General features: G+C 39.9%; 1 protein-coding gene across 2 annotated transcripts in view; it reads left to right on the top strand.

Annotated features, from left to right (window-relative positions):
- The window catches only part of pax7a (paired box 7a), a 71,209-nt gene extending 57,767 nt beyond the window's left edge, over nt 1-13,442 (top strand). For both annotated transcript variants that reach the window (XM_061832296.1, XM_061832297.1), the window contains exons 8-9: nt 9,027-9,276; nt 11,337-13,442. In XM_061832296.1, coding sequence (XP_061688280.1) covers nt 9,027-9,276; nt 11,337-11,452 — 366 coding nt within the window. In that variant the 3' untranslated portion in view covers nt 11,453-13,442. The remainder of the gene's footprint in view (nt 1-9,026; nt 9,277-11,336) is intronic.
- The last annotated feature ends 2,305 nt before the right edge of the window (nt 13,443-15,747 follow it).

Here is a 15,747-nt window from a genome sequence, read left to right on the forward strand (position 1 = left end):
CCAAAACCACTCTCCTGGAATCAGAAAATCTGCCGTTTAATTTCGAAGTCCGTGCACGTGTGTGTTTGTGTGTGTGTGTGTGTGTGTGTGTGTGTGTGTGTGTGCTTTTGAAAGGGGGCCTCGCTTGTTCCCAGTGGCTGAATCCATCCCATAGTTACTCAAGCATATCACTAGCAGAGAATAGACGACTGCTCCCCACACGTTCTCCAATTGCAGTGCAATAGACGGCATATTAACCTCTGGTTAGTGCGGGGCTGGGCCGGAGATTTTATAGCTCGAAGTGTGGTGTGTTTAAGAGGTTAGTGGACAGCTGCGCCTGCTCATATGTTACGGCGTTAGTCAAAAAGTTTTAGGGTGAGGTATGTGTATGAAAAGAAAATTCTTATTTTTTTAATAATTGAATTATTTTCTGGAAAATGGGCAAAGTCCATCCATCCATTTTCTGAAATGCTTATCCGCACAAGGATCACGGGAGGCATCAAAAGTGTTTTTAAAAATCTATTTGTTTTTTTGTTTGTTAGTTATGATTAAATATATTGACAGAAAAGGACACTATGTGGATATATCTGTTTATGTATAATTACTTTTTTTTAAAAAAGATGTAAAATATTATGAAAGGCTTATAAAGAATTTACATTTACTGACAATTTGTTCATCAAAAAAATTGTGTCAAAAGAATTTTAGAATAGTCAGCAGCATTGTATGTAGCTAAAAACTCCAGTGGGACAATAAAATACCTGAATATGAATATCTAAACCAAATACTACTTGCATATCGTAGTATCCATATTATATATTTTGTTCATGTAAAGAGTTGCAAGAAAAGTCAGCATTGTCTTTGGCAAAAAAAACAGCGGAATAATTATTCATGAATGATTTTATGCTGCTGAATTACAATTCTAGTAGATTTTCTGATGTAAATGTAAGCAGCATTTAGAATACTCATCAGTATTGTAGCTGAAAAAACTGCAGAGCGCCGATAGCGATACATAAATGATGAAACATGTCATCGATATTACACAGTATATTTCGCCGTTAATGTGAACATCAGCAAGTGTAGTCAGCAGCCTTGTATATCAGGAATATAAACTTTATTAAAAAAAAATTAGATTGAGGTGACTCTGGAAGTAAGATGACTATGAATTCTTTTTTGTAATATTAGGCAGTTTTTTGGGCTGGGGTGTGGTCTGTGGGGGAGAGGGAAGTGAGAAGCGGTGACGAGAAAGGTGTTGTGAAGAGTGACAGCTTGTTCCAGCGGCTGCTAATCATCCTCATCTGCGGCTCTCGTGTCGATGCCCACTTTCTGTCAGTGCCAATCAGCCACTTAATTGAACACAATTAGCACCCCACCCCAACAGCACATTCTTCAAAGACACCCCCCGCCCCCCCGTGCCACTACCTCTCATTCCTGGTGGAAGACACTTTTCACTTGTTATTAATGTGCCGCAGCCAATTAAGGCGGCGGCATGCGGGCCAAAGCCCATCATCTGCTGCCTGCCACCGCCGCGCCCCCTCCCCCCAAATCTCCCTCCACCCACCCCGTGCACCGCGCCACCTCCACCATGACCAAAACGCTTTAATTCAATTTATGCAATCGCTGTTATTTTTAAATAGTCATTTTGTCTGCTCAGATGAGGGTCCTGACTGCCCGCTGGGCTGGCTGGCCCCTCATCTCATGTGAAGGGGAGGGAAAAGGAGGGGGGGTGGACCTTTGAGGGACCAGGAGTTGACTCCTGGATAGTTTCATTTATTAGATAATGTAAATTGTGCCTCATATGTAAAGGTCAACTATGTTAGTTATTTAGACCTCCATAGAGTAATAGTTTACAAATATATTTAATTTTAGGATTTATCATACAAGAATCCACAATGCGCCCTTCTGACAGCTACTTCTGCTTGACCCAGCTTTGTATCCACTTTGTCCATATTTGGCTCAAGACCCCCTCGTTTCCTCTGATTGGTTGCTTCCATGTTTGACAGCAATGCAGGATATTCGCTTGTGATAAAGATGAACTTGACAAATCCGAGTGGTCCGACTCAGGAACGCTTAGACTTTTTAAAAAAAATGTATATTTCACGTTCATTGGGACAATATTTACATCTCTTCAAATACTATAAAAAGTTGGTTTAGCAAAATCCGGGACCTTTAAAGAAGTGAATCTGAAAAAAACATTCAGCAATTAACTGTAATAGTCTGTCCGACTTTTTCCTTTGAGTAGAAATATTGAAGTTCTTGTCCTGGATATGCTTTATTGACCACAGAGGGCACTCAAGATAGCTTTTTGTTGCATTTCCAAGACCAAAAAATCCCCAAACTCAAAAAAAAACCCACAAAAGTCAAGCGTTTTGAGCGTGACGTGCCGCTGCACCCCAAAACGTCGCTGGCTTTTCCTCGATTGTGCCTCCAGGAATTTTAGTTAGCTGTCCCCAGTCAATGTCAGACACTTCCAGGAAGATCGGCGTCTGTAATCGGGCCCGGAGGACGCGTCCTTCCAAGTATCGATCTGCTAGTCGAGCATCGTCCGCGTGGATCTTTGGTAATCGCTCTCTATCGGGCCCGCAGATCTGCTAAGATGCGACATTCTGCAGCGCTCAGATAAATTGCGCCCGTTTGGCGAGTGCTGATTTTATTCCCCCGCCTCCCCGTCTGGCCCCTTTGACCTCTGCCTAACTTAAAGGTACATCTCGGGGGCATTTCATTTGGGCAGAGCGCCGCAGCTATCGGTGACAGAGGAACTAATCCAGTCTTGCGCAGATTAAGAGTATTTGTGGAGCCGCGGCTGTGTTGGATGGAAGAGAGGGGCTCTCGCTATCAGCTCTCCAGGCAGGCGAGCCCTCAGGCCAGCGCAGTCCTACAGGAGTCTTTGTACTCCACCCCCCCAAAAGCCTCCGCTTTCCCTCGCACTCAATATCACTTTCTATTCGCGGCTCGAGCACCCCTGCCCTCCTTCAATAGGCCGTCACATTTCCACTCTCCCTCCGCGCAGTGCTGCAGGTGCTCAGAGTTCCCTCCAGAAATGTATTTTTAACTATTAATCCGCGTCTTTGTTTTCAGTATCATTTTCTATTCGTGAGCAGCCTTTTCCTACTCGAGGCCTTTGCATTTCCATTCTTCCTTTTTTTTCTTTACACACGCTAAAGGCTGCAGATTTCACTTGGGAATTATTCTTATTAAAACTTAATGCGTCTTTCTTTTCAATGTCATTTTCTCTTCACCTATTGAACACCGCTGGCCTTCTTCACCCGGCTCACATTTCTACTCTCCTTTTTATTTTTGTTAACAAACCCTGCTGCAGGTCGACAAAAAGCTACAGATTTCAATCCACGATAGCATTTTATAATAGCGTCAGTGGATCAAATTGTTTTGAGCAGCACTTTCTATCGGATCTGAAGCACCCCTGCCTTCCCTCCACTCACTGCTGCAGGAATGGGGTCTAAGTTGCAGATATCACTCCAAAATTTAATTTTAAAGGCATAAATACTCCACATTTTCAAGTCTTAATAGAGGGTTTCCATTTCATTGCCTCCTCCTATTGGCCTTTACGTTTCCATTCTCCTTTCTTTTTAACACTCACCGCTGCAGGTGCTTGAATATGAGAAAATGCTGCAGCCTACACTCCAGAATTCTATTTTTAACGGCATTAATCACTTTCCATTCGGATCTTGAGCACCCCTGCTTTTCTTCTCCAGGGCTTCATATTTCCACTCTCCCTTCTTTTAGACGCCGTGTTCTCTACGGTTCACTCTATAAATTGGTTTGAACTCCCATCAATGCATGTCTTTCCTTTTCCCCCGTCACTTTACTCGCATCTCGGGCTCCGTGTCCCTTCCCGCTTCCGCTCTTCTTTTTCTACGCACACTCCTGCAGGTGTTGGATCGGGAGGAAAAGCCGCAGATTTCACTCCAGAACTGTATTTGAAATCACGTTATTGCGTGTCTCTCACTTTCTATTCGCGACTCGAGCACCCTTGGCCTCCTTCTCGTAGGGCTTCGCATTTGCACTCGAACATATTTTTCCGCGCAGGGCTGCAGGCGTTCCGATGGGTGGACACTTGGCAGATTTCAGGTTTTTTCCATTTCAATATGACTTTTTATTCACATTATGAGTATCCATGCCTTCCTTCTAGAGGTCCTTGCATTTCCACTTTCCCTATTTTCACACACGCCGCTGCAGATATTTGAATGTGAAGAAAATACTACTGCCGTCCTTCCCCATTTGTATTTTCAACAGCATCTTTGCACGTGTTTCATTTCAGTACTACATACAGTACACTCACTTTTCTTTTCAACACTCACTGCTCCGGGTGCTCCAAAAACTGCAGATTCCACTCCAGAGTTAATGTACGTCTTTATTTTTTGCGTTAATTTACACGCGCCACATCAACAATGCACAAAGAGAAACTCGTCAAACATCCGCAAAGACAAAAAAAAAAAAAAAGAAGCAATGTGACTGTTGCAGACATGAGAAAGGAGCTATGAAAGGAGCTCTTTATGTGCCTCAAGTACGCTATTTATTTATCTGAAAGGATGCACATTGTATCAATTTACAATTCTCTGCAGGCTGCAGGGCTCACAAGTTGAGAGAATTAATTACTTTTTTTTGTTATTATTTTGAAAGTAATCTATCTGTAGGGGGGGAAGGAGAGGGTGGGAGGTGTAAGGAACAGCCCGGAGCATTGTCCTTTAAACTAAAGTCCTGGCTCGCATTATCTCCCCAAGCAGCACTCGTGCTACCAGCGACAACAAACGAGCGGCTGAGTCGCGAATGTGAGGAAGAGGAAGGCCGTTGCGGGTGTGAAGATTACGTTTAGCAAAACATCCGCCATTCTTTTGTCTAACTTTTATGCTAACAGCACATCACATGTGAAACATTAACCCTATTTTAAAAAGATTAACGCTCCCAAATTTTCCTCATAAAGCAAATTCTATTGCTTTAAACTGTTCATACCACTCTTGTTGAATGTTTTCATATCGTGATCGGCCAATGATTAGTTAGAAAAGCTACTTTTAAGTGACAATTTGAAGTTTTAGGAGAAAATCCTACAACAGTGGCATCTATTAATTATAAATTTAGCCTTTTATTTTTGCAAGCATTTCAGTAAAAACTGCTTGTCCAACTAGCAATTTCAACTATTCAACAAAAAGCACATTATTTTGCTAACATAAAAACTTTGCCCTGATACACAAAACAGCATATTTTGAATCATTATTTTTTTTCAAAATAGCCAAAAGTTACAAATAAAATGTCCTCCATTGTAATTTTAAAGAATTTGCATTGACTCTTTCAAATTTGTGAGAGGTTTTGTTGTATGAGTTTTACAAATTACAGCATTTTTTTTCAAGTTTGATTTGCTATTATTATTTCCATTTTCATTACTCAACATGGGCCTCTGCCCTTGTTTTAGTTTCGTGTTTGTCTTTAGCTTTGTTAAAGTTTTATTATGAATTGTCTTATGTTCAATCTTTATTTCTATGCACAGCACTTTGGTTGACTGTTAACTGAGTTAAGTCCCAACTTTGGTAGAACAGTTAATAACTCTGATCATGTTAGCGTTTTCAAGTAACAAACAAAATAATAATAATAAATCTGATTACTTTTTGTTGGAAGTCCCATTAACTTTTCGTTGGAACGTAGCAAACTATGCTCCTTTATGAGTACTTTTGAACAAAAAGTTACATCGAGTGCTCTAAAAAAAGTGCCTATCTCTACTTTGCAGCTTCAGCAAAAATGAAACGATTAAAGGCAAAATTTTACTTTTTTAGAAGTCCTGACGGCGGTGTCTAACCCATCCTGATTCACTAAAATAGCAAAAAAAAAAAAAAAAAAAGAAAAAGTGCGACAGAGGCCATTTCTGGAGATAAGGCATCCATTTTCTTTTGAAGAACTTTTATGAGCGTGACTATTAATTGCAGCGATTGTTGGCCATTGCGATGCAATCGAGCTTCAATTAAAAGCTAAAACGGGTCTCAAGGGCTCTCCCACTCACGGATACGACGCGTCACAACGTGTAAGAAGAACGTTTTGGCATTCCTAAGGATGTGATGAATGTAGGAAGCGATGGGTTCCTCCTGCGCGCTCGCGAGCATTTGTATGCCTGCGCGGCGGGCGATGGGCTCCGCGAGGGCCTAATTGGTTTAGCAGCCCAGGGGTCGCAGGTCAGCGTAGCGTAGCCAAACTCAACATGAACCTGATGTTGAGAGGAAGGTCTGCTTGCTAGAGGAGGGAAGCATGTGTGGGACACTATTCCTTCCCTCCCCCCACCCCTTTCTTTTTTTTCCAAACCTTTTCCTTTTCATGTTATTATAAAAGGGGTCTGATTTTCATTTTTTAATTTCTTGTATTTTCTGTGCTTTTTTCTGGAGGAGTATTGCTTGATTTAGAATTTTTCTTTTTTTTTTGCTATTTTTTTATATAAGTGGAATTAGTATTTTTAATTATTTATGATGAGCATTTATTTTAACCGCCCTATTTCTGTCATCCAATGGTCTCCATTATGCATTGATCTTAGTGTAGTTCTTGTTTTATTTTAGTAGTAGTTTTTTTATTTTAGCCGTGCATGTCCATTTTTTTGTAATTGTGTATTTAGCATTTTTAACTTTTTAGTATGATATTCATTTTTTTTTGCATGACGCATGAATTCCTGTTTACCATCTTTTTTTAAACTGCCTTTTACTTTTTCTGCTATGCATTTTATGTTTTTCCTTTTTGATACTTTTTTTATTTAACATTGTATATATAATATAGTTTGTTAGGTTTGTTTTTTTTATATTTTTATATTTATAGTACTTTTTTTGCACTGTAGATTCTAAATTCAATCATGTCAATTTTAATCTATTTTTAAGCATTATATTTATCATTTTCATCAGTATTTGTCACAATTTGGTTCCTGATGATAATCATGATATATATATTCTATTTTGTAAAATTGTAATTTTAAGATTTCACATATTTTATACCACTTTGTCATTTTTAAAAATTTTGTATTAAAATTTTCAATGGTATATTTTATGTATTCATCTAGTATTATTTAGTTTTACAATTTTGGGCCATTTTAGTAAGTTTTTAAATAGAATTTAACAGTTTTTACAATTACTATTAAATTTCATTATTTTGGGTTTTTTGTATCATTCGGTAGGGTTTTTGTTTATACGATTTTTCTATTTCATAAATGCTACAGAAGTCCCCCCCCCCCTGTTTCCTTTTGCCTCTTCATAAATGTACTTGAGAGTGGAGCACAACTCGAGGTAATCTCTTCGATTTGAACACATTCGGAGCGCTTCCTCTGGCGAATGTCACATGCTATTACAATAATCTAGAATATTGAATTGGAAGCTTTATGCAGTGGGAATAATGCGCGCGCTGTCGTATTGCAGGGCCGAGCTCTAACCTGCGGTATCAGCGGGCCTCTCCGGCTCGGCACGGGGATCTGAGGGGATCATTTACCAGTTCCAAGTCCATTACTATTCATGAGACGGCGGGCTCAGGGGCGAGGGATTAGGGACTCCCTCGGCGCTTGTTGTGCCGCGGGCTCCGGCTCGGGCCTCGGGCCGTCTGGCACGGGCGGCGGGTCTATTATCGCTCCAGGACCTCGGTGTCCCTCAGAGGAACACTTAGTGACAGCGCCAGCTCATAGAAACAGTCACTCTTGTTCCCTTCAACCCCCATCAGCCCCACAGTCGTGAAGAAAAACACGGGCCGCTTCGTCCTCTTTTTCTCCGAACCCGGTGGAAACGGTGCCTTGCCATTGGTCCGTTCAGTGCCAAGTGAAGGTCCTGCCCGGCCATTGGCTGGCGACTGCAGCTCATCGGTGCCTCTAACGAATACAAGTGATAGTGCATCACATTCAAAACCCAGTCCTGTCTGTCTTGCTCCCAGACTCTCTAGACTCGGGATTGTCTCTCAAGACTGATCGAGACCAGCACTGGTCTGCAAATCTTCAACTCAAGAAGAAAAGAACCAAACTTCAGTGTTGTGAATGAAAGGATGTAGGCAACATCCCCCCCCCCCACACACACACACACATGCAAAAGGTGTGAGAACCAAGTCCAAAATTCTCATCTTTTGAATCCAGATGGGCAAATACTTTGATATGATCCAGGATTCTGACAGCAACAATGCACTTTTCTGGAGGGCCAGAAATTGTGCAAGTTGGCACCTAACATTCTCCAGTTCCTACCTCCTCTGCACCAGTTGACAGGGTTTTAGGAGGTTGAGCATTATTATCAGACCCCCCCCCCCCTCCTCCCCAACGAACATCTTCAGATCACATGATGCTGCAGCAGTTTCTTATGTTTCTTAAATGTGACCAAGCTCCTCTTTAAAGCTTCCTTTTGAAACACAGTACAAGGTCTATTTTTTTGTTTCCAAGAATTAAAAAGTCAAGAGAGAGGGAGTGCTTTTTAAGTCTTCAAGCTTGTCATGGTTTTTTAAAATGGATTTTTATCTTGGTCTTGTCTCAGTCTCGACTCCCACAAGTCTTGGTCTCGGTCAATTCTGGTCTCAGGCAAGTTCTTGGTAGTCTGAAGCACAAGACTAACAAGTGCTACAGAAAACGGATGGCTGATTTTAGAATCAACGTGTTTCTCTAAGACTTGAGTAGGAAATCTTGTAAAAACATTATATCGTTGTCTCCGACACAACAGAATTGTGGAAAAGTGGACTCGACTTGATTCAACATTTACGGATTACCTGCATGACCGAGAAACTCCATAAACATTAAGGAACAAAAACCTCAGAAATTAGTCTGACAAAATGTACAGTGAGTCTTGTGAGTGCTGATTGATGCTTTAAATCCAAGTTTTAGTGAGATTGTTTTGTCACAAGCATTATAGTAAAAATCATACAAATGAAAACAATCATAACGCATGTTGCTGACAAGGTTTTGCCACAAAACGCAAGACATTGCGGCGTCGTTTCTTTTGAGCGATGACTGCTGAAAAGTTCTGTTCAACAAGTGAGCCTTCTAGGGTAACATTTGGGGATTTGTATGAAGTTTTGGTGTTAACCGGATCTTGCCGTGTCCTCAGGTGATGAGCATCCTGAGCAACGGCAGCGCGGTGGCCTCGCAGCCGCAGCACGACTTCTCCATCTCGCCGCTGCACGGCGGCCTGGACGCCTCCAACCCCATCTCGGCCAGCTGTAGCCAGCGCTCGGACCCAATCAAGGGCGTGGACAGCCTGGCCTCCTCGCAGTCCTACTGCCCCCCGACCTACAGCGCCACCAGCTACAGCGTGGACCCCGTCGCCGCCGGCTACCAGTACAGCCAGTATGGCCAGAGTAAGCCAGCCGGTCAGACTTTGTCTTCTGCTTCTGCCGCGTTGGGCCGTCAAACGACTCCAAGCGTCCCAGACATGTAATAGTAAAGTAAAACAGTAAAAAATAAAATAAAATAAAATCAAAAAGCCACAATAAAAATGTAAAAAAATTGTAAAAGGCCAAAATGAACAACTAATGTAAACATAATACTGCATATAACACTAAATTGCCCCAAATAAATCTGAAAAATATGCAAACAAAATAATACAGTAGAATTCTCCAAAATGTGAAAACTGAAAATAATGTTCAATATGAGTAATTATAAAATAAAACACTGTGAACATTAAAGAATAAATATTAAAATTACAACAATCTAAACTATTAAAAATACTTGAGAAATAAAATACTGACCTTACACAGGATGGAATAAGTCTAGCTATAATCCAGAAAATAGTAAGTCATACTAAAATACACCTCTAACAGTACTATAAATATATGGTTTTAAAAATATATATGCAGTAAAACCTATGGAATATAATACTGTAACCAAAATAATAGAGATAGTTACAAAATAAATACCAGTATAGTAAAACAGTAAATGCCAAGCTAAAATACATGCTAGAAGTGCTAAACATACTGTAACAGTATAAGTTTCAAAGCTAAATATGATAAAATTGCTGAACATAATAATACTGCAATACGTAGTAAAATGTTAAACATTTGTAAAAATGTAATAAAAATAGTAAATACTGAAAATGCAGGGGGGGGGATAGCATACTAAAATATAAATTATCGTACAAGGATGCTTTTTTTTTTTTTTTTTTTTTTAATCCAAAATGAGAAAAAACACAAAAGAGCAGAGCCCTTCTTGACCTTTGCGCCTTAGCGGGCTGATGACGATACACGTGCTCTTGATAAAGCCCCCCTCGCCACCCCCATCGCATCCCTCCCCACTTGAAAGAGCGGCACGCCCTCGGGGGCCGCCGTGTCCTTTTCTCCACCTCTCACACGCACACATTGGTACAGCCCGGGGCCAGGAAAGAGTTCACTTTATTAGATCAGCATCATTGACCGATGCGAACCTCCCCGAGCGTCATTTCGTTGGATTTCCGCACATCTCGCAGGCCTGCGCGGCAGACGCGCGGTGTCAGGCGGATGCGAGCTGATGCCCGCTTAATTAAGACGCTGATTGAGCGCAGGGGACGGCTAATGAATGGAAGGGTGGGGGTGGGCGCCGCCGTCAGATGATGAAAATGATCGGTCGTGTGGCGTGTGGAGGGCATGAAATCGCAGATGCCAAGTGTAATGAAGACTGGCATGCACGCTCACATACTCCCTGGGGGGCGGGGGGGTTGCTGAGTGACAGCGTGGAAGCTCTACCGGGTTGCAAATGCCGGCAGTCTGCCAAGTTCTATCCAGTATATAAAATCTTTCTTTCCGCCATCCAACACTGAATCGGAACCAGTGTGTGTCACGTGGCTCAGATGACCAGGGGACACATATTGGACAAACAAGGTACTGCATTTCAAAGAAGGAAATGGGATTATTAGGAGAAAAGACATTAGGCAATTTTGAGAATATTAAGACAGAGATGAACACAGGGGTAAAAAATCATGAGAAAAAAGTTGTTAGAAAGTTGTAAAGAAAGTATACATTTGGCAGAATTTCTAAAAGGTTACATTTTATTAAAACAAAATAATTTAGCCAACATTTTTACAACCCTCTCAATTGTAATTATATGAGGAAAATGTCGTAAAGTTACAAAATTGCAGAAAAATTACAGCATTTTACCATGTTTTTAAATGCTACATTTTACAAATCGTGCAAAAAACATCAACACACTACCACGACCAATTGCCCCAAAGCCAGCGTTCATGTTTTTTCGGTACACTGTAGCCAATTTATTTCCACTCCATTCCGAATATTATATTTATTTGCCAAGTATGTGCTAGTTGGAGCCGCCCTACTACAACATCCACGTTGAGTACAAAAAAACAATAGACACTCAGTTTACAGGGAACTTCTATTAATTTATTTTTCCCGGCACCGTACTGACAGTTGTTTGTTTTGTTTGTGGGTAGCCGCCGTGGACTACCTCGCTAAGAACGTGAGTCTGTCCACCCAGAGGAGGATGAAGTTGGGCGACCACTCAGCCGTGCTGGGACTGCTGCAGGTGGAGACGGGTCAGGCCTACTGAAGCCGCCGCGGGACCCCCGGGCACCCCGCGCCGCTGGACCAAACGCTTTGGAGCCACTTTGACTTTGGTGTTGATAGTAGTTAACGATATCATTTCAACTACTTTCTCTCTTTTTTTCCAGATTGTTAATATTATTGTTGCTGTATGATTGTTGTTAATATGTTGTTGTTTAAGTCCATGAGGAGGAGAATTATTATTTTTTGTTCCCCCTCAAGCCTCTTCTTCTCTCAGAGCTCCATTTTTTTTATTTTTGTGTATGTGGGGGTGCAGAAAAGCAATTTGACCTTCCCGCTCTCAATCCATCTTGACATTCCAAAAGCACTTGGCCACTCTGTGGGAAGTCTGGCTGGAGGGAATCTGGAGGGAATTTTAAGCAGTATTTTGGCGGCCAATAGAAGCCCCCCCGAAACCCACGTCCCCCCCACCCCACCCCCCGCCCCCATAACCTCCATCCCATCCTTAACCACGGTCCATTGTGAAGGGGGGCTTTGTTTGGGGGAAACGGATTGGGAAACTAATGTATTTTGTTTGGAAATATGGAAGCCAGACTACATTAGGCCAAATCCCGTCTGCCAGCGTGCAAAGCAGATGACATCACAAAAATATAAAAAAAATTAATGCACCTTCACTTAGCTCCACACAAAACAAACATTCCTTCCAATACATTCCAAAATATATATATATAAGCATTCCATTAATTTAGAAAAAAATAAAATCAAAAGATTTTATTTAGAGAATAAAAAAGTCAATGTTTTAAAAAAGTTGGAATACTAGAAAAAATAATTCGTTTTACAAAATGAAATTATAATTTTATGAGAAAAAAATAACCATAAGAATTAAGAAACCTACAGTTTCTTATTCAATCCAACTTGATCCTCATTAAGAAAGTTTTGAGAAAAAATATTTTAGAAAAGTAAAAAACTAAATCTTGATTGTTGAATTAAAAAAGTTCTAATTCACAATAAAAAAGGTTGAAGGAATTTTTGGGATAATGAAGTTGTAATATGAAAAACTCAACATGAACAAGAAAAAATGTAATTTAACAAAAGTAAAATTGCAATATTTTGAGGAAGAATTTGAGTATTATGACAATAATGATGTCCTTTCACACAAAAAGTCAAATTTTTTGGGGTTGGGGGATCAATAGTACAATATCTTAGAATGACAATTCTGCTCCTTTTATTGTAGAATGTTTATACTTCCAGATGTACAAATGAAATTTCTTCATCTGATATGATCAGGACCACCAGTTTTCCCCTCGCGTGTCATTTTCTTTCTTTGTTGGGGTTAAACCTCTTTCAAATGTGTACAGTCTCTGTTTGTTTCTAAAAAGTATGTTTTATACTAAAACAAAAGTTTACCTTCCGCCAAGACCCTCTGTTGGCTTTCTGTTGGTTTTGTTGGACTTTGTATTTAATTGCGTTTGAATCCCGCTTAGGGATGGAGAATGTGTAAACACTTGAATGAATTCCCCTGGAGGTGAGGTCCAAAAGGAAAGGACCAAAAAGTGCTCTACGTGGACCCCGACGGGGGCTCTCGGATCAGACGGATCTTTTTCACGTGAGGCCCAGACAAGACTGGACCGTATTCATGTTTACACGCACTCCACTGGACAACAAACCCTGAGTGGCGTCGGGCTCGTGCGCACCGAATCACCTGCTTCTCCTGTGAACTTGTGAATACTTTGAAGAAAAAGAAAAATGACAAGAAAAAAAAAAGGAATTAGAGTCGTCTTTAGTGTATCAAATGCATTTCTAACCCTCAATAAACATTTGGATATTTAAAGCGTCTTATTCCCCGCCAATGAGCTGACTTAACCGATTTAGTTGCTTTCGAAGGCCCTCCTCTTTCTGTTCGGCATGTGTGTGCGTGTGCGTGTGTGTGTATATATTATCATGGTATAATTTATTCTGCTCTATGAATATTAGACTAGTGGGAAAACTTGTATTGGTATTTACTACCTTCAGCCTGTGGGTCTGTTTACTGTAACACTGGCATAACTGTTATCAAATAAAGATCCCAATTCAAATCAAATGTTGCAAATTAACTTTTGACTGCATTAAAAAAATAAAATGCATTTTTTTTCATGCTCCTAATTTTGTTTCAGGCAGTATTTACATGTTTTCACAGTGTAATTGCTACATTTATGGTCAAATTTAAGGAGGCACCTCTTTGACATACTCGGCTACAGGTGATAACTCGTAATGAAGGCCGGTGCTGTTATAATGAGTTAAACGTGACACTAAGGACCAGCGATATGGCCTAAAATTCACATCAAGGAAATCCCTTACAGTAACGGACCATTATATACAGAAAATTTTGTGTAAACACTACAATGTAGGTATTTATGAATGTTTTACAGTCCCATTGCATAGTTAAACCGACAGCAACAATATTACAATGATATACGGTTCTGTAATTTGAGATCTGTTATGCAGATCTCAATTTAAACTCAGCATTCTGATGAAATAGAATGAAGAAAAACACCTATATTCAAATATACTGACATAGTTTTGAGGCTCCTCAACCTAGCGTATATATGCTGGTTTATTTTTTTTTTTTTTTGTTGCTGTTGCATTATTTTCTCTGCCGAAACTTTAACTAATTTAGCTGCTAATTTTATGTTCATACTGTAATGTATTGTTATCTGGTGAAATTCTGTTTCAACCGGGCTTCTGTTTAAAATGTACTGTAGCACCTGAGCACTTATTTTGATGTTCCACACCCCTATATTAATATTAGCTTAGCAGTTAGCATGCCTTGCCGGTCTTATGTTCTCATCTTGCCAAGTGTGTTGCCAGTTGCCTGATTAGCTACTCTCTGCAATCATGAAGTCAAGTCCTTTTTTCCACCAGGCCAAAGGTAAGCGTCTCCCCCTCCACTTAAAAAAACATTTTATGTTTACTTCAGATGTCTAAACTTTTCCCAATTTTCACAATACTTGTCAGAAGTGTCGGCTTTTTGGCACAACAGAGGGAGGATTCTTGATTTACGGCTGAAGAGGAGCCGTGCTAGGACAGCACTTAGCCACGTTAGCTAGGTAGCACTAGGCTGTATCTGGTGTGGCGCAAGATGGTTAAGCGACTGGCGTTCCCGCTTTCGTTTCCCACGATGAATATGTATTGTGTGAGGCTTTTGTAGTATTAACACGTGTTAACGGCAGCCCCACTGTGCTAAGCACAGGGTGGGCAAAATGAAGAGCGACACGGAGAACTTTTCCGATCTTGTCAACATGATGCCAAATGAAAAATATTGCGACACATTGCGTATTCTTAGGAGCTTATGGATGATCCAAGGCTGCCTTGGGGCCAGTCAGTCAAAAAGAGTCGACCCACGTCATGAAGTCACATTCAGTATGTTGTGTTTTTTTTCACCTCTGCATCTCCATGTTTTCTGGATCAACCTGTGCTTACCGTCCCAAGTTTGAACAAAATATTTCACAGGACAGAGAATTTCTATACTCTCAGGCCAAGTTAAATTTAAAAAATGACTTTTGTGCAGTTGGTGCCTTCCCCCAAATGATCACATTTCGTTTTATTTTACATTTATTATTATGCAGTATTATATTTGTTAGCCTTCCAAAAACAAAGCGCAAAACCCTCTTTCAACCGCAGAATAAGAGTTCAGAATGTTTATTGTGAAAAGGCAGGATGACGACAAGCCTGCCGTCTTGTTCTAATCAGGTGGCTGGCACGTTTTTAAAATGTATGGTGCATGTATTATTTAAAAAACTAATATAATGAGAATGAATCAGGAATATTACGCAAATAAATGATCATTTTATGAGAAAAAATGTAGGAAAATATACAAACGTTATCACTTTATGAAAAAGGTTTTGATTGTGCCAGAGTAAGTTGTGGTACTGTTTTTTTTTTTAAAAAAAGAGAGAAATAAGCAAACAAAGAAACAATTTCACAAAATTCAAATCATAACATGCAATGTTACTATATTTACAAGTGTAAAATATTTTACAGAAATTATGATTTTTTTTTTTAAATGATCATCAACAACAGCAGCATCTTAACAGTAATAATAATAATGGAAGACTAAAATTCAACATGGAGTCAGAATTTTAAATTCGTACAAGTATGTAAAAAGTAAAGTTGTGTTTTGAGGAAACAATATGCAACTTTTTAAAAATGGAAGGTGCAGAAATGCAAAATTTTTTATAAGCTTGAAATCAAAATTTTCACAAAATAAAATTATAATCTTACATGCACAAAGTTCAGATTTGTAAGAGTTGGAAGTGATAAATAAAAAAATAAATTGCAATTTTATAGTGTTAGAAGTTGTTA

This window comes from Syngnathoides biaculeatus, chromosome 10 (assembly GCF_019802595.1).
Source record: "Syngnathoides biaculeatus isolate LvHL_M chromosome 10, ASM1980259v1, whole genome shotgun sequence".
Taxonomy (NCBI): Eukaryota; Metazoa; Chordata; class Actinopteri; order Syngnathiformes; family Syngnathidae; genus Syngnathoides; species Syngnathoides biaculeatus.